The following is a 23,338-nucleotide window of genomic DNA, read 5'->3' as shown; positions in this document are numbered from 1 at the left end:
GTAAAGACGTACGTCAATATAAGGACATATCTACACAACCTAACATACGTCTACGACGATAGGATAGGAAACAGTATTTCAACAAGATTGGTAGGATACAGGTAGCGGTAGCATAGGACGAATGTTCAGCAAGAAGACAAGCACGTCTGTAGGTGGTTCGTGAGCTTTCCTCAGTGTGCAAGTCTCTCTCTTTGATTTTCCCTCGACTATTACCTTTGCTTGCTTCGCTAGAACATTCCATATCTCGTCCTACCTACTCTACGTCTCAAGTTCTTAGAAGTTCCTTTAGTATACCAAGTATTATTGCTACCACACACTTCAGAAGCCATAAGTGTACATGTAAGCCAACTTATAATGGCTAAATTCTAAGGTAGACGAGTTTTATTTATTTTATTTGTTTTTCGTTTTAATATCAAATATTTTCAAAAAATAGTTTGTTATCAAACAAATCATTAAGAAAATTATAAAAATTAAAAATTATGAAACGTTTTTACAGGATTTCACAAGTTCACGTACTTATATAAAGAAATGATAATACCATCTTGTATATAATTGTCACAATGAATCATTCAACTGATTCAAACGGTAGTTCATCAATTTAATTATTTATTTCATTATCTGAAAAGGATAACCTTGAACCAATATGATTAACGAAAGTGTTTCTTTACAATAACCATAATTACATTTGACTTGTAAAATATTTTATAAATTAAAAAAAAAATTAATCGCTATTGGATAAGGATAAAACATGTTATTGATAAGAGTAAATTTTTTTTCAGTAATACAAAATGATGAAAAAGGAAGAAAAAAAAATAATATTCAGAAATGGTAAGTTATTCAATATTCAGCAACGTAATAAGAAAGAAAAAGTATCACTATCCAATTGATTATGAAGAAAATACAAATGAAAATGCGTAAATCACATTACTTTTACTTTTCAAAGTGATAACAAGTATTCATAGCCATCAAACGAACACCAATTTTAGCAATTTACCCGATAAATGATACTTGGCTAGTGTGGGTGATGAATCAATCGGAAATAGATATATCAATAACCACATCGCACAGCTGTATCATTTAAAATAATTGGCAAATTGAAACAGATTGGCATAACTATATCCATTAAATATCTCTTTTAATACTTTTATAGTTAGGTTTTACTACAAAATAATTATTTTCTCTATCTAGTCATGAAAAAATAACTTCATCTCGTTGCTCATGAAAATGGTGCGAAACAACTGAGTCAGGGATTAGTGAGAGTCAACAGGCGCAAACTCATAGTAATTTAGGGATCAATTCGACGGTTATATCGTTGGTGACCAACCGGGCGAATTGCCCGGTGGCATCATCAGCACGCATAATTCAGGTATAATTGACCAAGTCGAGTAACAGTGGCTGTTAATTAGCGTCGCTTAGTGGGGGATGCATTATGTTTGTGAGATAGAATCAGGAATAGCTGAAGCGCCAAATTTGCCATATATCTCTTTACGTATATATATCTCCAATCAAAAGCTGATATCAAGTGAAAACTTATTTGCTACTGACATGAAATACTCCAATTTTCATTTTTTCTCTATTCTTGGTCATATTATTAACTGAATTGAATACTCATTGATTAGAAAAGAAAAAAATTTTAAATAATTAAAAAATTGCGTCATTAACATAAGTATTAAAAGACTAAACGCTCAAGCTTTAAACTACACTTAATGTACTTTAGTTAATTAATTTATTTTAAATGTGCCATTACTGTATCATTATTTACTATCACCGGTACGTCTCTTTATTTATTTTTTCAAATAATTGATCAAATTATATTAGCACTATAGAGGAATATTCCACCCAGATTGATGATAGTTCATTTGATTATGCAGTGGTTTCACGAATCGATGACAGAATATAGCAGACGAAATGATCAGACGGATCTGCTGAATGTATTTGCGTATTGTAATGCATTTAAAATAGAGTTTATTGATAGTTTAATATTGAATCTATCTATTGAAGAATTAATTTATGGTAGATTTGTTTTCAAAAAATATTTAACAGCAGACTATTCGAAAAATTTTACATTTCCATATTATTCTAAAACATTGCTGGTTTGTTGATAAGGAAAATTTGATATTATATATTCTCTGTAGAAAAAAAATCATTTTTTATCTCATTTTTGATTTTGTATTCTTCCACGAAAGATTTGACTCAGAATCTATGTATCATATTATTAATAATTCCACTAATTTTTTCATCCATTTATCATATCAATATCTGCATCAATTACGTTACTAAATATCACTCATTTTTGTCAAGATAATTTTTACTTACTTTTCTGGTCTTTTCAATCAATCGTAAGATAAGTTGGATAAATTAATTAAATTCTGAAGTGGCATCCTCGAACGTTTCAATATACACTGTAAATCCAAGTGCATTTTTGCTACACATCTAAACGTGTTAAATATGACGTCACCCATTTAATGAACATTGTCGTTCATTTAATGCGTTTCTAAATGTGTAAAAAGTGACTATAATGTTATTCAAATGGGTGACGTTATATTTCACACGTTTAGATTTTTAGCAAAAATGCACTTGGATTTACAGTGTATAGTTGAACATTTATCAGTTTCAATCTTTTATAATTCACTTCTCAAAAATTTAGTGATTAAAAAAATGTAAATCAATCAAAAATTTAATATCATGAAAATTTGACGAATATTGTTATCATATTCAGACTATTTGACATGTATAATTGTTTGTCGATAATTTTAAAAGCTATTAAAGTATTGAAATTATCGGTTAAAAACGTAATACTGAAAAGTCTGTCAAGTCTGGAAAATGTTTCCCGCAATTGTAGGATTTAAAAGAATAAAAACTAATTTTAATCATTCTTTTTTTACCATTAAATGTGTTATATTCTCGTGTATATGTAAATCTGTATTGTATAAGCTAAATATTGCAAATTTCTATGCATATTTTATTATCTTATTGATGGAGAAAGAAAAAGAGTGAATTTTATTTACAAACTTCGATCAAAACTAGCATTGTCTGTAATATCTAAGTTAGATACTTTTTTTCACTTTTTTCGCGCGATTCAATTTGGATTTCTATTCAGCGTTTTCAACGTATATTTCATTACTTTTTTAATTTATTTTTCCTTTCTTTCTCGTGGCCCTCGAGCTACTGTTTTATATTTCATCTGACGGAATTTATTTCTAGAAATTACTCGTTATTATTTTGAAGCTGTTAGATATTCATTTTCTTTTTTCAAGTCTATTTTTTTTCGATTTAATTCCACACTTTCTGACAGTGGATGGATTGATAGTCTTGCGTTAACTTTTCAAGACAAGAAAAATTAATATGAAATTTTTTAAAAAATGAACGTTTGAATTTTATGCAGTAGTTTTTCATTATCAATTCACTTTTTACTCCATTGTATCAATTAGAGTTAATTAGAGAGATGTGACTCGTGACAGATATTCACGATTGGCAATTAGATGTGACTCTGGAACACCTTCATGCTTACCATATAGTTATAGCCATTAGTGGTGTCATAATATGTAACCAAGTTTTGTGGTTGTAGTTGTCGGAACAGCTGCGAGTAATGCGTATTAATTAACGCCAACCTACAGAGGGGAAACTTGCACTTGGCATGTTTTTGATCGAATGAAAATTTCTTCCACATCGTTAACTATCGTTAATTTACAAACATTTTCAGAGCTAAACTTCATTTATTTACATCTTTTCAAAGTTTATGATATTTTAATATTTTTCAACAACGTGTATTTCCAGACATCATTGACTTACTGGTCATAAAATGGTAGCAATTATTTGCTTCAACATATTATTGTTTGTTATTAGTTTTTAATAGAATAATTAAATGAGATATTCGCAATACGTATTTTGATACGCTATTTATATATCAATGAAAAAATTTATTATGAATCCTTTCACAACTTTTTTATTATGCTTCATTGCATTTTCACAACTATTTTTTTTATGACGAGCGAGTATAAAAAGTTCATTTGACTGTCATAAATAACTAACGGAGAGATGCTTGCGTATTTATGGCTTAATCTTTTTTTATCGGTTTCTCTGTTCGAGACCACTAATTTATAGTTTAGATAATTATTGATTAAAGAAATTTTTCATTTTAATTATTAAACTCTCAATTACTCTGTTCTTTGATAATTTTAACATCAATTTTCAATATCCTACTTCTCCAAGAACTACGAAATTATTTTAAAAATGAAATATCTTTATAGTATCACTAAGAGGAAAATTGTCCCAAAAGTATTCTACGGTTCAAAGCTTTTCTCCAAAGAGTAGAAACGATTAAAGAACACGTATGTGACTTGTAAAAGTCACAGAATTTTATAATGGAGTTACTCAAGTGGATATCTCTTGCAAACCCATAAAACGTTAAAAGGAAGCACGTCGAAGGGTCGTCGGACAATTGGGGTGTAGTTTTGTGATCCTCCGAGGGTAGATCCAGACAGCGAATGTAGTAATCTAACAAATCCATAACATCTACGGCATCCATAGCCAAACTCTGTTTCCCCTTTAAAAAGGGGGTGTTGATCAATGCTCTAGCGAAGACCTCAGGACAAGCTTGTATTTATTACTTCCAACGTCTGAAGCATCCACTGCCTCTGCTTCTTTAGCTGTTTTCGTTATACTACCCATGCATTTTTCCTTTTCCTCCTTTTATTCAGTTTACTTTTAACTTTTTTACTGCATGGCATTTTGTGATCGTCCGCAAAAACCGGAAAGAATCTTGACTTCCGGATAATGTCGTTGATTTTCATTCGTCTCACAGAAAACTCTTCGGAGCGTCCAAGTTATTGAGTGCAATCGTAAAATGTCCATAAGACTAGCGGAAAATATACTAACAGATAACAAAGAAAACTAAGAAATGGTCGTTTTATGAACTTATTTATTAGTTTGAGAATTTAAGAGGAACTTTTATATCAATTTCTGGATATAAAACTTTGCTAATGCACTACATGACTCTATTGATATTTTCGGAATTTATTGAAACCATCAGGAGGATCCGATTTTTACAAAAATATTTTTTATTGAAATGAAATTATTCCGATTTTCAATTATTTTATTGACGTTTATTATTCTCCTCTTCTCTTATCAACATTTTAATTTTTTAACCAAAATATAATTATTCTGAACGACTCAATTTTTTTTTCATCGATTGCTTACCTTCCAAAGCAGTAACTTTTTGATCAATAGATTTTTCTTGTGATAAATTTTGTTAAACAAAAGGTCATAGAGTTAAATTGCTTGCGGCGAAGAGGAATGAAACAATCAAACAGTGTCGAGACGTGAAGTCGTTGCAGTAGAGTGTTTCGATTTAGTTCGATTGAGTGTACTTCAATCGACACCTCAAGCATCATTCCGATCATACAACAAGCACTTGTGATTTCGTGAGCAATCGTTTTTTCAACCTCAAAAATTTGCTTTATTTTAACTTTTTATGCTGACAAATCATAATAATACCAAAGTTTATTCATTATTCCACAAAAATAATTGTACAAAATAACAATAAATTATAACTTAGTTATTATGCTGTTTAAAATGCAATAAATAATTGCACTGGTAATTAACATCTAATTAAACACTAATAAGTTAAACAGAAACTTGAGTTGATTTACTAACTGCAATGACTGAGTTAAGTATATTATTTCGTCGTAAGCTGCAAAATACACTCCAGCGTCTTTGAATAGATTATTATAGTTACCGAAATGCAGTTAAAATGAATTTACTTCATTCTATAAAGTCATTAAGAATTACAGTAGTTTAATGCAAGACAATAGAATTGGAAGCTGTTAAATATCGCCAACTCCAGATTGAATCCATGAACTGTGTATTGAATCCTATGTCCGATTTTACTCGAACAAAACAATTTACAGTTTCCAACGATGCACAGTATGAATCGGAAGTTCTCTCATAGCGTTTGCTTTCCTGCTGTGTAACACCGAGTGTGAGATTATTTATCATCACGGGTAGTCTGGCGCCCAGATATCCGGTTTCCGCGTGAATTCAGCTTTGATCGTGCAGCACGCATCACAAGGCCCTCGAGTCGGATATCATTTTGTCTAGAAACATTATTTGATTGTCAACTTATTTACACATCTCTCAAATTCCACCTCGTTAATTAACTCAAATAACCGATATATTTCTGAGCTAAAAATTTACACAATTTTCTCTGAAAACAAATTATTGCATACATTGCAAATCCAAGTGCGTTACTCTTGTAGGCACTTTTAACACACTAAGCCTGTTCAATATTAAAATGCGTAAAAAGTATCTGCAAAACATATATAGTTTGTTTATGAATATTTGATATTGAACACACTCTATGGATGTTATTTTAACACGTTTGTAAAATCGTGGATTTTTAGGGTATTTATTGATTTTTCAACGCGTAATTGTATTAGTCATAGTTCTAAGTACACAATCGCTACCGGGAAAAACCACTGTTTGATATGTGGAATTACGAATAACTGATTCGAATGAATAAAAACCCACTTATCTCATCTTATCTTATCATTCAGTTCACTATAGAAATTGAATTTAGATCTATTTATCTGACTATACATTATATAAGTTAATATATTAACTTATATAGATTTATTTATTCAATAGATTGGTTATAGCCTAGGTTTCAATTAAATAATTTAGATAAATAGAACTTTGCCATCAGTTTAAATTAAATCTATGAGATTTAAAGTTATTGTAAATCTTAAAAATAATTTTTCTGAAAGTTGTAAAAATATGATGTATAGAGTATTGAAAAAAGAATTTACAGCATAAAGATAAACTCAGATCATTGACTTCACTTTTTTTAGTTATACTTTGTGTCATGAGCTTAAAAAACTTATCACAAAGTTTTAACGTTGAGCTCAGGATTTTACATGTCTCGATAGTTTACGTTCTTTAACGTAAAAATAGATTAACAATAAGTTTAAAAAATATTTTCAATTTTTTAGTTCATATACGATTATGTGTGATGAAAAAATTGATGCAAAATTTTTTCGAGATTTTATTTTACTAAAACGTAATAATAATAATTATCATACATATATATATATAACGAAATAATTCTAGAAAAAAATTATAACAGAAAAATGAGAAAAAAAAATAAATTTAATAATTAAAAAACGTCAATGCAGGCGTAAAATCACTTTTGAATTTAAGCTTATAATATGATGAATTTAAATTGCGTTAAATTCAAACGCGTCACATACACGAGCCGTCAGTTTATCCAGAAATTGTATAGTATAAAATTGTTCAAATTTCCAACTGTAATGAATCTCATTTTTTTAATCGCTTTAGAACGGTTTATAAACACATTATACTATACTGTTCAATCTCCGGTAATGATGTGGTACAAAAGATTTAATTTAATTAAACTAGTACATTTATTCAATTTCATGTAATGCACTGTAATGTACTCCACATAATGAATATTGACTATATATTTTCATCTCTTCATATGATACAAATGATAAAATAATACGTACACATGAACAGAGTATAATACACTCACATAAATGTCAATATATCAATCCTCACTTCATGTTTCGTACAATGAAAATACCAATATTTAATCACACATGAATACCTTTTTCATGACAAATTATTTTTTACAATCATGATTAAGACATTCTACATATCGAATAAATCGTTCAGAGTTATCTGCTTAAGCGAGAGATATAGCCATAGTACATAATTATACCCATAAAAAACAATTAATCAGATACCGATGTACTAAACTATTAGAATTGCATTATTCTCGTAAGATTCGGTATAGCATCGTTGGTTGTCATTTAACCTCGTCCGTTAAGTATCTGGATATACCTTTGAAACTACGTATATCATTTATACTAGCATTCTCTTCATTTTTTCCTATTCTCAAGGGCTTGATTTAAACTCAATAAATCGGTATAATAATGAATAAAATCATCACGAAACATTAACTCAATATAAACAGATTAAAAAGACGTTCGATCTGGTTTAAATATATTTTTGAAATTAATTTTATCAAACGTCATAGAAAATTTTGATTATAATTATCGATTTGTCATAGAATAAAGGATTGAACTATTTATATGCGCCATGAAGAAATAAAAAATAGGGCAACTTTACTTAATATAAGATCAATATTGAGAGTAAAGATATTTGTCGATGTACAAGCAAGGATTGCATATTCTTGGATTTTAGGAGTACCGGACACTTGAAAAACTACGAGGGTTTCTTCCACGCGAGTGCAAATTCTCGGATGGACTCGTGGAGCATCTCTTTGAGGATCGACTACAAATATGTATGCGACAGTCTAGACATTAACCACTTGGAAAATACATTCATATGAACAACATGATAGCAACTATGGCTGCAAGATCTAAGACTAACTCGAGTGTATCCGTCTTGTGGCTGTGTCAGCGAACTTTCATATTAGATTCTCACTCCCTTAACGGTCATTCTGTGAATTCATGTACTCACCAAAGGATACTAGAATACTGCGCGTGATGGCAGGATTTCGAATTTTCATGTCAGTTGCAAAATCCACTCATGGATATCACGATATAGATGATGATGATCTGCTGACTCGTACATTCAGTCTGAACATGTAAATAATACAAATGATGAAATATAAAAGCCATATTCTGGAATAATCTTGAAAGAATGTAAAGGTAAAATAAATTGATACAGTAGAAAAAGATGTAAGAAATATTGTTTCAGGTAATAACATCATTGCACTCTTGAACTAAGTCGAGCTATCTCTATGGTTTGCAACAGGTGCTAGTACTTATCATCCACCCACAGTGCGAAGAATTCTATTTCTAGATGAAACATTTTTCATTTAGAAAGATAAAAAATAATAACTAAAAGTAAACTCATATCTTAGCAGATATAGTAACTTTTCAGAAAACAATATTGCAATAACAAGAAAAGTTGTCGACTCTCTTGACGATGGCGAAAGCTCGATCTTTTGTTCTCACTCATATCGACATCTCCTTGGGGACAGTTTGAAAATTAAACTTGTTCGAGACAATGCACTTGGTACTCTTGATGTAGTGTACACTCAGACTTAGACAATAAGACAGTAATACTAAAGGCAGAAAGGGAAAGAGAACAATGCTTTGGCAATATTCAGTTAAAAATGATACAGTAAATTGAGACTACCATGTATCTTTTTCCAACGATGTTGTAACATAGCTTTTGATATGGTTTGCATAAAATGCCTTTACTTTTTTCATTTTAGTGTGCTATCGACAGATATAAAATAGGAAGTCCAATTTTATTTCGAATCTATTGTATATTTTCCTTTGTTGAATTATTCATTTCTGAATAAATAATAGTTTCAATACAGCATACAAATCAATTTCTATTGATTAAAATGTAATCATATTATAAAGTTCAATTATGAAAATGGACATAAGCTAATTTCATTAAACAATTGTAACCAGCTTATCAATATCCAATCATGGATCTTTATCATTATTATATTATAATGAAAGAAGTTATAATTAGCTCAGTAATAAATTATTAATTAACATCATATACGAAAAGTTACAGTACTATAATCATCATTTTAAAAATAATTTTACCTTTGAAGCAAAATTTTGATATTATTTCTTAAAATATTAATTGTTATAATTAGGAGAAAAAAAATTAGTCTTTTAGTATTCTTATCTTGAAAATTGGCGACTAAGAATCCGAGAAAAAATTACCTTCAGACAGATAAGAATAAAAGTCAAGTTCAGGAGACGTTTTGATGATTAATAAATAATGCATAGACTGTCGTACCCGTGAGAATTAGAAGACAGTAGAGGATTATAAAGAGAGAAAAAACCTGAGGTTGAATAAAACAAGAGGTGCTTCAAAAGTACACAAAAACTTGCTGAAGACAATAGAACAGACTTCCTGATTTTATTTCCACTTCATTCGTGTTGTAATAAATTTTGCATTAAGTGAACTGTCGTCTTAAATTTTATAGATTTCTCCTTGAGCTTCTGTTGACTTTGTATTTGCGAAAAGAATTTTATCAGCAACTAATCAATAATTTATAATCAAAAGCAAAATTTTATTATTTTTTTTAAAGACAAGTTTGTTGAATCTTGATATTACAATTCTTTATTTAATAAACTATTGAAAGATACATTTTACGTTTTCAATGTCTATGAATTTTGGTTGATATCATTTGTTAAATATCTAGCACCAAGTGGATGAATATAACCAATTTCACTAAGAATACACATAGTTATGAACACAAAATAAATAGAGAAAAGTAAAAACCCATAACTTTTGCGAGCGATGAATCCAGTAATGTTAAGATATATAACAGAAGTTGTCAGGGAACAAAGTAGGAAAGCAATGCATCCTGGAATCATATCGCTGTTGATTATTCGAACCCGATAATCCGAATGTTTTGATGCTGAGTGAGTCCAGCTTAATCCTAGACCCATCAAAGTGTTGAACATAGGTCCACCAAAGCAGGCAGCATAACCCATGCGTGCAAAGCCTCTTCTAGCTATCGCTACGTTGGAGATGAGATCTAAAAGGATGGCGTATCAGTAGGGGCATCGAAGCTTAGCTAATCTAAGGCGAATAGGTTTCAGTATGATCAAAGCAAATTCTAGACTCACGATCATTTCATTTAACTTTACACTTAGTTTATTCATCAGATAAGCTTTTTAAAGCCCCGCGACTCGACCTTATTATTCACTTGAATTATCTTTTCTTATCATCTTGGGCAAAAGCAAAGTAAAAACACTCATTTTATATTATTAATTAATATTTATATTTATGAAATCAGCTAATATGAAGTTTTTTAAATGTCAACACATCAATTAATAGTTTATGATTTCTTTAGGATTTTTCTTCAATCAAACTAAATTATTGTACTGGAAACGATAAAATGTATATTTACCTCCGACACTATTGCCCCAAGCAAGCAACGTTACTCCGAGCATAGCACTGGATATTCCACTTACAATGCCAATACTTCCTAAAACCGCCATCACCTCTCTTGCAACCACCCATACTACCAATGTGGCCCCCAAAAATCCAATAAAAGCATAAATCTATGATCAAAAATAATATATATTAAAATTGATTTATGATAATTTTTAGTTTTCTTCTTACATTATGATATTTTGGAGGATGACTGACAGAAGTTTTCACAAATACATAAATAGCCACAATAGCACAAAATATGATTATTAGCAAACTAACTGGAACAAATCCTATTTTTATGCTGTGAACTAAACAATAATAATTAGTGTGATTATTATTTGTACAAAACTTAATGATTATTTGAAAGTAGTATATAAAAAGCTTACGGTCTATAAGAGTTGTTGCAACAATCGGAATAATACACAATTGTATACAGTTTAGCAACTTAGACCATCCATTCTTTGCAGCAGTTTGATTCACTACAGGAATGATAAACTGAAGAACCAACATTGCTGGAGCTCGGATTATTAAAACGAGTTTTACTAAAATATGAGATGTTTTCCAATCATTGATATCAATTGGATTCATATCATAAAAAAATTCCAAAAAAAGATTCGTAGGACGTGTTAAATCAGGCAGAGGATGACGAGGCTTAATACTTTCTAGCTCTATAATAGCTAGTTTTTTCCTCGTAGAAGCCATCTCAGCAGCAATCGCAAGATCTATTAATAATGTTAAAAATATTATTGAACTTCTTTTATATTTTAGTCATACAGATTGGATAGGTGAATTTTTTACTCAATTACCTAATTTCGTTTTTAAGCTGAATGCTCCGGGCAACAAAGGCTTCAATACTTGTTTTTCAGCAGTTTTTGAAGTTATAAATGACTGCAACATGTCAAAATCATTGATTTGTGGAATTCGTGCTAAAAATATTTCAATTACCATTAATTGTAGATATAATTATTCAGTTGATGAAGAATAATTTTAAATGTAATTTTGGTTTGATTATTGCTATTGAAAATCATTTGCTCTACCTTTCCGATTTGCCTCCCGGTTATCCCAATACTGTGTTGCAATTACAGCAACAATAAAACAGAGATAAATTAAAATCAAACCTACAAACAAAATGCGAACTATTTTTATTGGAAACTGAAAAAAATGTTACAAAAAAGATATGAATTTGAACTCAACTCAAACTTTCCCACATATGAACAACATCATCTCCAGTTATGTAGGCAATCCAACATACAGAGAAAATATAAAAAAAACAATCTCTTGTAAATGTTTTGGCAATAATTCTAAATGGTGATATAGTAGCAATAGCACCAGCTATTATAGCAGTAACGAAGACTCCAGCTCCAACCAATTCTGTAAACATTATTAACTCTTCAACTCCTTCATCAGAAACTAAAGATGTAAATACGTCAGGAGAACCATTTCCAAATGCTAAAATTGTTACACCTGCTATATTTTCTGATAGACGTAAAACTTGAGCTATTACTGCTAATGAAGGACAGAAGCTGCAAAAATTGATCATTTCATCAGATTCATGGTGAAACAATATTTGATTGATTCTTTAATTAATGAATTTTAAAGTTAATTTTATGATTTTGTTCTCACTCATGAATGATTAATTAAAAAATTTTCAATTAATTTTTGCAGTTTTAGCAATGCTTTTTTTACAACACGAACATTAAAAATCTTGGGAGCATAGAACAAAAAATATTAAGTTATTTCAAGTGTCCACGACACTTTGTCAGTTATCACAAGAACTTGAAAGCCTTACGGCTAAAATATATTTTAAACTCTAGTAAGGGAAAGGAGAAAAGACAAAATGCAAAACTTTTCGTACAAGTTGTCTGCTGTCGTTCCCAACACAAGAAACAGATAAAGTAGCCACACAACAAATAAGATAAGACCACAAGCCAACACTGCTGGATGATCTGAGCTAAACCAGCAAAAAAGTAATTTCGTGTATTGAATATAAGCATCTGCTTCACAAGCATGAGTATTTTTTATCCATTGACAACGATCACGAGGGAGATAATTCCAAACATCGGAACATTGTTCCTAAATTAATGACAATCAATGCAAGGTTAATTCACTTAAATTAGGTTATGTAAAAAATTTGGAAAATAACTTACTATTGATTCATTAGTATTTATTTCTTGTTTTAGTACAATCTTCAAATTACCTAATTTCATTCTTCCAAATGCCTTAGTTGGTTATTGAACTCATTATTCAATAGTCACTGGTTGAATCGCATGAAGTAAGCGATAATTGCTCTCTAAACTCTTGTCATTAAATTCTAACTGTAACTAACTAATTAGTACACAAGAAGAGAAAGTTAAAAAACTGTCTAACTGTTGTTTTGTAGAAATTCAGTTAAAATAGAATAAACAACAGAAGCTCTGAGCCAAAGAATAGTTTCATACAACAGACGTATAGCAGAAAGTTGTTGTTTTGGCTATCCTTTACCAGGTTGAGGTGAGATTGAACAGGACACTTGTCCACTTCCGGAAGGCAAACGAGAGGTTCATTAACGTCGAAGAGTCTGGCGCTCATCCATCTCACTGCTTGAGTTGACGAGTTGAAGCAAAAGAAGGCCATTATGCAATGGAAACGAAAGACAAAAAAGAAAGATTGTCAAGTGTACTTAACGAATAGAGGGATAGACACATTGAGGTCATAAAAATTTTTATAGAAGATGGTGTTAAAATTTTCTTAATTTATTTTCAAGTGATAGTGAAATTAATAGAAGATTGATGAAAATATTTTTATTTAAAACCCATAATACTCTTTTATACTTGATAAGATTTTTATTGCCGTCATCTCATTGTTGAGAATTATAGTAACAGTATAATTTTTTTACCTTGACTACCTTGCAGTTAGACTGCACATTTGTAATAGCTACCTTTCAAAGAAATATAAAACAAGAATATGCAAAAGCAGCTTTCCTGTGGTAGACTGCTTCTTGTAATTAATACAAAAGCTACCATAGCATTGTTTCGTGTACCAGGAAGCATTTCTCTACAGAAAATCTCTTTTACTTGAGAAAAATATTGCTGGTTTACATCAGACGTTGTCTTCTTAATTTTATTTTATTGTTGATATTTTTTAAGAACTGTGATTACAATGTTTTGCGATATTTAAATATTTCAAATGAAAATTATTAACAAGATCATGAAATTTTGAGTTTTACTTAATTACAAACAATGAGCTCAATATAACAGTAATAGAAAATATTATTTAGTTTGAATGAATTATCTTCATTCAAAAATAATATATTTTTTGAAGTAAGACGTTCAAAATGGCATAATTAATTTTAAATTTCAATATATTTTTCTAACTTTCTGTAATAACCCAGGAGAGGCAGATGCATTGGATGGCTTTGTATGGTACCATACCGCATGGAATTCCCTTTATTAAAGCCTCAATCGAACATGAAATTCTGTGCTTGGAGGTATAACAATAGAGATATAACAGAGAAGAGAATCATTTTTTCTACAATTTTGTATTTATCATGAACCTTCGTCCAGTAATTTCTAAAATTGGAACAACTTCCGTTGAAATGAAGTTGGATGTGATGTCTATATGAAGCATGGCGTATACATTAACGGAAATGACTGACAGTGAAAGAGATATACACTGAGAATAAACTGTATCCTGTTGATACTTGGACAGAGGTAGAAGAAGGAAACAGATAACAATACAAACCTATTTTATAAATATAATGTACATTTAAAAATATTATTATATCAAGAAACTGCTTAGTGTACTTCAGTGCTTTTGATGATCATCATCTGTTTTAATTTTTTTCTGCAATCATGAAAGTCTATAAATTACTTTCGAGAGTGATATTTGTGATACTTTCATTTATAACTTGCAGCTCTTTGGAAGAATGGCAGCATGGTAATTCAGTTTGTAAAAGGACTTTCAGGTATTGTTTTTTAATAAATGTCAACTATTTTGATCAATTTTGTTGATAGCTTAATTTAAATTACAGCAAAAGAGTTTCAAGATGGGTTCCATATATTGAAACTTATCGAAAAGGAATTTTACTTTGGAAAAGAACAGCAACGCGATATAATTATCGATGGGAGGTAAGAAATATTTGAAAATAAGGAAGTGTTACAAGTAATGTTGATTAATTTTATAATTCAGTTTCAAACAGAATGGTATACAGAAGATGCTTGTTGTTACGGTTATTCAAATGAAGATGGTCATTGTATACCTATTTGCAATGGAGGTTGCCCACATGGTCTTTGTGTCCGACCTAACGAATGCTCTTGTGATGTAGGATACTCACTTAAAGTAACCGGTTCTCACCAAACATGTGAGCCTCATTGTCCTCTGGGCTGTATCATGGGCGAATGTACAGCTCCCAACACTTGCGCATGCAATCACGGCTACAAACTATCGGATGATGGGTATACATGCAAACCGTTCTGTGAACCTAGTTGTGATGCACGAAGTACTTGTGTTGCACCCCATACTTGTGCTTGTATCGATGGATATCAAGATGTAGACGGAAAATGTGAACCAATCTGCGAAGCTGGATGTCATGAAAATAGTTTCTGTTGGCTTCCTAATATCTGTGCTTGTAAGTCTGGTTTCATTGAGGATTCATATTCTCAATGCATTCCAGATTGTAAACCTCCTTGTGGTCTTCATAGTCTTTGTGTTGCTCCAGATGTCTGTACATGTGAATCTGGTTATGCGTCCAATGACACTTATTTTGAAAATCAGGAATATATGAATCAATGTGACCCAGTTTGTATACCTTCATGTGGACCTTATGGCATATGTAATTCTCCTAATTCGTGTTCTTGTAAAACAGGCTACGCTCTCATTACAGAACGAAATACAACAATACCAGAAACAACATCAATTATATGTGAACCTATTTGCGATCCCCCATGCGGAATTCGCGGAGATTGTATAGCTCCAGGCATATGCTCTTGTGAACAAGGTTGGAAAGTAGTATCAATGAAACTACATGATTCATTGATTGATCGATACTGTGCACCACATTGTGATCCTCCTTGTGCTAATTTTTCTTCATGTATTAAACCAAATATGTGTGATTGTGATCCAGGATATTCGAAATCAGATCATGATGATTCGCTAAATTGTCAACCAATTTGTGAAGAAACTTGTGTTAATGCTACATGTATATATCCAAATACTTGTGAATGTCATGCCGGATATCACCCTTACACAAATGATTCTTCTAAATGTGAGCCAACGTGTGGTGACTTTGGATGCCATCATGGTACTTGTATCGCTCCAGATGTATGTAGCTGTGATAATGATTATCAACATAGTAATAGCACCCCATGGACTTGCGAACCAATTTGTGAAAACTGCACCAATGGAATTTGTATAGAGCCTAATAATTGCATTTGTAATTTATATTACGAGAAAAATGAAAATGATTTTTGTGTTCCTAGTTGTTATGGGCGGTGTGTAAATGGTACTTGTGTTGCTCCAAATCAATGTTCATGTGATCCTGGTTATATTTTATATTCTAGCTCTGATGAAGATGGTTCTCCAAGTATATGTGTACCAATTTGTGAATCTGGATGCCCTAATGGTACTTGTACAGCACCGGAAATATGTACATGTAATGATGGTTATGTAAAAAATAATCTGAATGAATGTATTCCAAGCTGTAATGGAAAATGTAATTTTGGAACATGTATAGCTCCAAATCAGTGTAGTTGTGAAGATGGTTATGTTTTAGTTAATGAACCAAGTACGGAAATGTGTCAACCGTTTTGTGAGAATGGTTGTATTAATGGCCAATGTACTCTACCTAATAATTGCACCTGTGATGAGGGATTTGTAATGGATCTCTTTAACCAAAGCAACTGTATTCCTATTTGTGAAGGGAGTTGCGGTCATGGTGACTGCATTGGGCCAAATGAATGTAAATGTCATGAAGGCTATATAAAAGAAAATAGCACAAAGCTAAAAGGTGAATTAGAAGCTTGTGTCAATCCCTGCATTAGTGAATGTGGCACTCATGGGATTTGCGACATAGAGAACCGGACCTGCAAGTGTTTTTACGGATGGACCGGTGAAAATTGTGACGTTCCCATGTATTGTGGGATTATTCGGACTATTTACGATAAAGATTTACTTCAATGGCAAGTCTATACTATTTTCTTTGAACCGAAAAAGGATTTAGAAAAAATATTAAAATTTATTTCGCGTGTGTAAATGATCGTTTTTCAAATCCCTTTTTTTAATAATGAAGGGAAATTAAGATTCATGAAATGCTTTGACAAACATTCCATTGATTTAATGCATGACTTTATTGCATAAAGAATAGGTTCATAAAGAATAGAGGACATTGAATAATTCAGACTTTTTCTATATTTATATTGATTTTGAATTCAGTTATAGAATATTTGTTGAATTCCAACGATAGCTGTAAAATTAATTGAATTTTTTTTTTTATCTCATACAAATATTCGTTTTAATTAAAAAAAAAGTTTTTTATTGTATTGTGGTAATATCACCATTCATATATGAAATTTTTTTTTGGAAATAATGAATTGGAATAATAGCAAATATCAGACATTGCCTCGAGCATCGATTGTTCGCACACCCTATTCGCCAAGTCATTGTCAGAGATTTTCCTCTGCGGCAAAAAAGAAAAAAAAATATGAATGAAGACGGTAGCAAGTATTTACGATGGCCATAAAACGTGATCCCCGACAGCGAATTGTGTGCTACCGTTGCAACATAGACTCATTGCGCGATCCATGAAACTCACGACTGGCAAACGATAAAATTATCCAATGTCTTGCCCTCTTTTCCGCAGGATTGCCGATAGGAATGAAATAAACGACACCACCGAGAATTTTCAGACAGTAAACTGGCATGGACCTACGTGCAACCAACAGTGTATCTTAGACAGCAGTAACGACACCGAATGCTTCCGTCTTTCATCTGACAACAAGCGTTACGAGGATGATCATAAATACGTTTGCTTCCTTCATACTAGTGAGTAATTCTTTGTTCAATTTTATTTCTATTGCTGACTCCATGCAGTTAGCGATCTTATTTGACAATGAAAGAATATTTTTTTACCAACATAAAAAAATAAATTAAGATCAAGTTTAAAAGAATTCAAATAATTTTTATGACATTAGCGAGTTTAAATGAAGGCAATTCCTTATAAAGAACAACTCAGCTTTTTTTTAAAATTAATTGATAAGTATTTTTTAACTTTATCACCCAAAAAAGATCTGCTAAACTGGTGTTATCATTCAATCATGGCCTAGTCATTTTCCACCATTGAGCCAATGCCAGTTACGGTAGTCAATAATGAACCAATGATGGAACTGTAGTATAAACTTCTTTAGATATTAATTATATTTAGCCATAAAATTAGCTTTAAGTACCAGCTGAAGCTACAAAAACATTGATTTTACCTTATTCACACAAATTACAGATGACAACTTCTAAAAAAAAAAATAAAAAATTTTCAATTTTATCTTTAAATTTTGAATAAATTAATTTAAACACTAAAAAATTACTCATAAATTTTAAAGCTTTGTTACTCTGATAAGCAAGTAAAAGTAGTTATACGATATTTCGAGAATTCTTTTTAAAATATAAATATTGTAAAATAAGGCAATATTGGAATCTAGGCTGAATGATTATTATTTTGATTTTCATAATTTCGAATTAGAAATGTTATTTTAGATTTTTCATGTTATTTATTTCAGCCCAATCCAATATTTTTACCCAACTAATAGAAATTGCCAGGTGGCAATTTTTAGAAGATCGGGAGAAGTGTAAAATATTTGTATGTCGCCATCTAATGACTATTAAACTAACGACAGTTTGTTAGTTAACGACGATTGCTTGACGATTAGATTGTTTATAGCAACGAGGGGAGAGTTTGTTTATCTCCAGTTTTTGTCTGAGACTTGAGTTGACCGCACGGATTCTTTCTTTTAATTAATTGCTGTCAATCATTAATAAACATTTTTATTTATTTACTAATTTTCCGAAGTTGTTATTGAGTCTTATTTTACAATATTTGCATCAATTTAACAGCTGAAATTACTTTACATATTAAAAATAAATAAGTAAGAATTTTTGCGAAAGTAAAAATGAATCCTATTATAATAGAGAGACGAGTAACAGAGCTGTATTTGGTGAAGATGTCTTCTGTTTTTTTCTCTAGTTTTATTGCTTTAATCCTTGAATAAAATATCCATATGTGCTATGAGAAGAAATTTTGAAATTCTCACTCTTATCTTATCTGTAAACCTAAGAGTTTTATGAAGTATTCATCATTAAAAGATTTATATCACAACTTTCAAAAAGAATTAAAAAAGTACTTAAGTAATAATTATGCATTAAAATATTGGAACAACACTATTCCTTTATTTTGCTTTATGCGTTTTTTATAATTATACTCCTGACCAATTTAATGAACTGTAGTTATTGTTTAAAAACTACCGCATTGATTTGCAATCATTTTTTTTCTAGTAAAATTTTATTTTCACTTTTTCTCTCAGAAAATATCCGTTTATAAATTTTGAAAATGGAACAATCTTTAACGGAAAAGAATTTTTTACTGCATAATTCATTTTCTAGTGAAAAAACACAGTGAAAAGAACGAAAGTAAATATAATTCTAGCCAATTTACTTAACTCTTTGTATTCATATTGCCAGATTATTGAAATATCGCGAATATGTCAAAAAATTTGCTCTAATCGTAAACTTAAAATTACAAATTTTCCTTTTTATTACAATCTATATTCTTATCTGCAACAGAAGCAAATTTTTTTTATACTGGAAAATAATAAAAAATAATTTTAATGAATTTCAGATACTTTATGTAATTCTGCAAATCTTAATCTAACTACAAGTAATCTCGTTTACTCTGGAACAGTAGCAACGATCCTCCTCATAATTGCGATAGTCGCAATTTCGCTGGTGATAAAGCGGCGGAGACAGAGAAATTTCACAAGTAAGTAGAAAGTACGCCCAGTCGTTGGATAAATCACAAGATTTAACGAACTTGATGGTTTTTAGTGAGCTTAACGAACAGTAACAACCTGTTGGAACAGTCATCAGAAGCTACGGATTCATTGTTATGTACAGATGAGAATTTTTAGTGTTTAATAACAGTATTTACTTTAATCATTCCATTTCACAACAGTTCAACAAGAACAATTGAATTAAAGTATCGAATTTTTATGTTAAAATAATTGAATGAATCAAAAAGATAAGACAAATTGATGATACATTTAACTCACGTTATTTATATTACTTAGTTTTTATATTTTTATTTTTATACATGAAACCATTTAATTATTTACCAATTAAGAAATTATAAAATAATTGTAATAAAGAGTTGAAAATAAATTATGTAATTTTCTTATAATTCTTACTAAGTATGATATTAAGAAATTATCAAAGAACGAATTTAAATCTAAAAATAAAGAGACTGAGAAACGAAAGATTTAGAGAAGAAAAAAATGAAATTTATCATTAATAAAAAAAACTTTCGCTAATATTCAACACTTTTGTGGTATATTTTTTTCACGAGGAAGCACATCTAGGTCTCAAAAATTAAACTCTGGCGTAGTAATTGGTCCCGTTTATTCTTTGCATTAATGAGCCGGTGTACGATAGTTAAAAGTTTTACCAGTAGAGTATTCTGTAATTCCTATAGAAGACGAAGAAGAACAATATTTTTCTCTCACTTATGAAAAGCCGTTCTATACTTCCTGTGAAATAAGATAAGAAGAGCTCTTCTCTTTATCTTGACCGCAGTCGAAAGTTACCGCTCAGTAGTTTCATCTTTTTTTTCTACCCATTTCTTCTCTATTTTCTCGTCTTTTCACTAAAATCTACGACACTTGAGAACTTTCTCTATGTTAGACCATAAAAACTATTGTAATTACATTTATAAGCGAATTCTCCTTATTATTTAAAACACTTTGAAACTCGTACACACATTTACTAGCACATCTTACTGTGAAATAATATTATTTTTTAATTTATTACATTTTATATTTCACTGATGATTTTTCTTTCAAAAAGAAGGAATAAATTATAAATAAACGAGTTGGAATATAAAAAAATATCCGAGTCTAGTTTTCATTATATTTTCATGAAGAAATTTTGTGAAAAAGAAAAAAAAATAAATGTGTCAGAACCATATATAGAAGGGAAAGCGTTTTTCCAGATGGACGAGTTGGTGAAATCCCACAATCTTTACAGTGCGAGAGGATCCTCTCGTCAGTCGTTGACGAGGCTAACAGATAGGACCAGTGGGCTCATTAGGGTTTACTACGGTGCTCGTTAGTCGTAGCTGTTCAGTCGTGTCTGCCATCAGATTTTCACCAAATGATGCTTTCTCCTCTTCCATCTTTATACGTCTAGAGATATTCTATCTGATAAAATTTTATAATTATAAAAGAGATGAGTGCCATTAAAATATTTGAAAAACAGACTTAAATTTTTATTATTTTAGTTAATACGAGATCAGTGAAACTTACAAAATATCATTTGACACATTTTTAGAGTAATTTTATAATATAAGTAGGATGAACATACTAATAAATGAATGTGGTCAGGAAGACATATAAGTTGTTAAAATTATACGAAAATAAGTTTCAAATTTAACAAAATATTTTTGAGTTTTTAAATTAAGCCTTAATTGAAGCAACAAATACATCATTGTTTTAATATCTATTAAAATTATTCAAATAAACATTTTTATATTCTCTGTTTACTTTTGGTTACATTAAAGAAAAAATATATCCTTGGTAGAAATCTAAAACAAAGTTATAAACGAAACGCTGCTAATAACTCAAATAGCCGTCCTCATTACTGAATAGTGATGCAATTTCATATGTTTGTAACCTCACGTTTGATCATAAAATAATAATATTCTTGCAGAAGATTTTTACTCACTGCAGGATTTTCCCTCCGGAAGAATTGTTTTATTTTATTTTTTAATAGATCAAGTTGAACAGTGATATTGTTGCAATCTAATTACAATTACCGTAGAATAATAGTAAGATAAGAACTCAACACTTGTAAGGAAGTGATGTAAACGTTTATTGAATCAGAAAAAAATTATTAACCGAAAAATGTGACATCCAATCAGCTTTGATCTCAGTCACCAACCGAAATTAAATTAATCAACCGTTGCTAACAACAAATCCATCGACTGTCACCCATAAATATATAATACAAACATTTTACAATACAAACGTCTTTTGATTAAAATATTCTGGAGAAAAATATTTAAATCTAAGTTAATTCATAGAGACTGCGTTAACTTAATTTTTAGAACTACAACAATTATATTAAATATAAATATAATGAATAATTATTGAATCAAATGGATGGATTATAACTAGGTGCATGATGAGATTTTTTCAATACAATCTTCCATCAATTTTTTAGTTTTCTTTCAATTTAATAATCATTTTCTACAAATTGTTTCATCGTAATCCAACAGACATCAAAATAATTAGCAAAAACTTCTTTAAAATCTTAAAACCTAACTCTCCAACGACATTAAGACTTTCTATTCATAATGAAATAATAATTGTATTTATAATTATTATTTCAATAAATTGTTTTTTTACATCTAGAAACTTGAATAAAATTTATCAAGCATTTCACGTGATTGAGACTTAAAGTTTATTAAATCAATTTTTTAAAAGTCATTCTTTCTAATCGAAAAATTTGTAAAGGAAAAAATATTTTTGTGTACGTCCAAACGTCACATTTATTTTGATTTAAATCTTTTGATTTTAAATTTATTTGATCTTTAGTTTCACAACTCAAGAGTGATGTTGGTTTCACTATATAAAACCCGTAATGATCGTAAGAAGATTCATGACATATTTGAATTTAAAACCAGTGAAGAGACTTTTTATCTTAAATTTTTTTTATTAATCCTTCTTCAATTGTCTAATAATTATGTGTAATAAGAATTGGCATTGAGAACAGCATGAAAAATATTGAAAAGAAAAACATAGTTAGATATAAAATTTGTATTGCTTTTTTGGTGGCAATATCCCAGGAAATAATCTTGAACTCTGTCAATGATTTAAAATTTATTTCTTCTTCGTTCATCAACATTTATTACAATTTTTTGAATTACGATAAGAATGTAAATTTCCTGGAGAATAATTTAAGAAAATGAATATCAATTACATTAACTAAAGAGAACTTGAATAAATTTTTACACTTGAATAAACTGTTTAAATTCTGTAGTATTTTTAATCTTACTACAATAATTTACTACAATCATCTAGAATTTTAAAAATATTATGTGAAAAATAAAATTTCTTCACTCTGAATTCAACAATAGGTGATTTTC

The 23,338-nt window shown here is 30.0% G+C and overlaps 2 protein-coding genes across 2 annotated transcripts; one reads left to right on the top strand and one right to left on the bottom strand.

Moving 5' to 3' along the window:
- Positions 1-10,181: 10,181 nt before the first annotated feature.
- Positions 10,182-13,166, bottom strand: LOC118064303 (mitochondrial sodium/calcium exchanger protein-like). Its single transcript, XM_035078805.1, has 9 exons — positions 13,107-13,166; positions 12,815-13,032; positions 12,154-12,482; positions 11,997-12,077; positions 11,766-11,885; positions 11,346-11,681; positions 11,149-11,267; positions 10,934-11,087; positions 10,182-10,558 (listed from the first exon to the last, which is right to left on the bottom strand). The coding sequence occupies exons 1-9, from the start codon at positions 13,164-13,166 to the stop codon at positions 10,182-10,184; spliced, it is 1,794 nt and encodes a 597-aa protein (XP_034934696.1).
- Positions 13,167-14,736: 1,570 nt separating this feature from the next.
- Positions 14,737-20,290, top strand: LOC118064374 (tenascin-like). Its single transcript, XM_035078914.1, has 6 exons — positions 14,737-14,902; positions 14,969-15,065; positions 15,127-17,114; positions 17,795-17,976; positions 19,820-19,960; positions 20,026-20,290. Exons 1-6 carry the CDS (start codon positions 14,790-14,792, stop codon positions 20,106-20,108), a joined length of 2,604 nt encoding a protein of 867 aa, XP_034934805.1. The 5' UTR covers positions 14,737-14,789; the 3' UTR covers positions 20,109-20,290.
- Positions 20,291-23,338: the final 3,048 nt, after the last annotated feature.

This window comes from Chelonus insularis, unplaced genomic scaffold (genome assembly GCF_013357705.1).
Source record: "Chelonus insularis isolate UGA/USDA-ARS -01 unplaced genomic scaffold, ASM1335770v1 contig_17_pilon, whole genome shotgun sequence".
Classification (NCBI taxonomy): Eukaryota; Metazoa; Arthropoda; class Insecta; order Hymenoptera; family Braconidae; genus Chelonus; species Chelonus insularis.
This window is presented reverse-complemented; position numbering and strand designations above follow the sequence as displayed.

What these genes read in the sequence shown, in the direction of transcription:
- LOC118064374 (XM_035078914.1), top strand. Translation starts at nt 14,790, where the DNA reads ATGAAAGTCTATAAATTACTTTCGAGAGTGATATTTGTGATACTTTCA. An exon ending in GATATAATTATCGATGGGAG is followed by an intron (nt 15,066 to 15,126) that starts GTAAGAAATATT and finishes TTTATAATTCAG; the next exon opens with TTTCAAACAGAATGGTATAC. An exon ending in GAGACAGAGAAATTTCACAA is followed by an intron (nt 19,961 to 20,025) that starts GTAAGTAGAAAG and finishes GATGGTTTTTAG; the next exon opens with TGAGCTTAACGAACAGTAAC.
- LOC118064303 (XM_035078805.1), bottom strand. Translation starts at nt 13,166, where the DNA reads ATGAAATTAGGTAATTTGAAGATTGTACTAAAACAAGAAATAAATACT. An exon ending in TAAATACTAATGAATCAATA is followed by an intron (nt 13,033 to 13,106) that starts GTAAGTTATTTT and finishes TCATTAATTTAG; the next exon opens with GAACAATGTTCCGATGTTTG. An exon ending in TCATATGTGGGAAAGTTTGA is followed by an intron (nt 12,078 to 12,153) that starts GTTGAGTTCAAA and finishes TTTTGTTTGTAG; the next exon opens with GTTTGATTTTAATTTATCTC.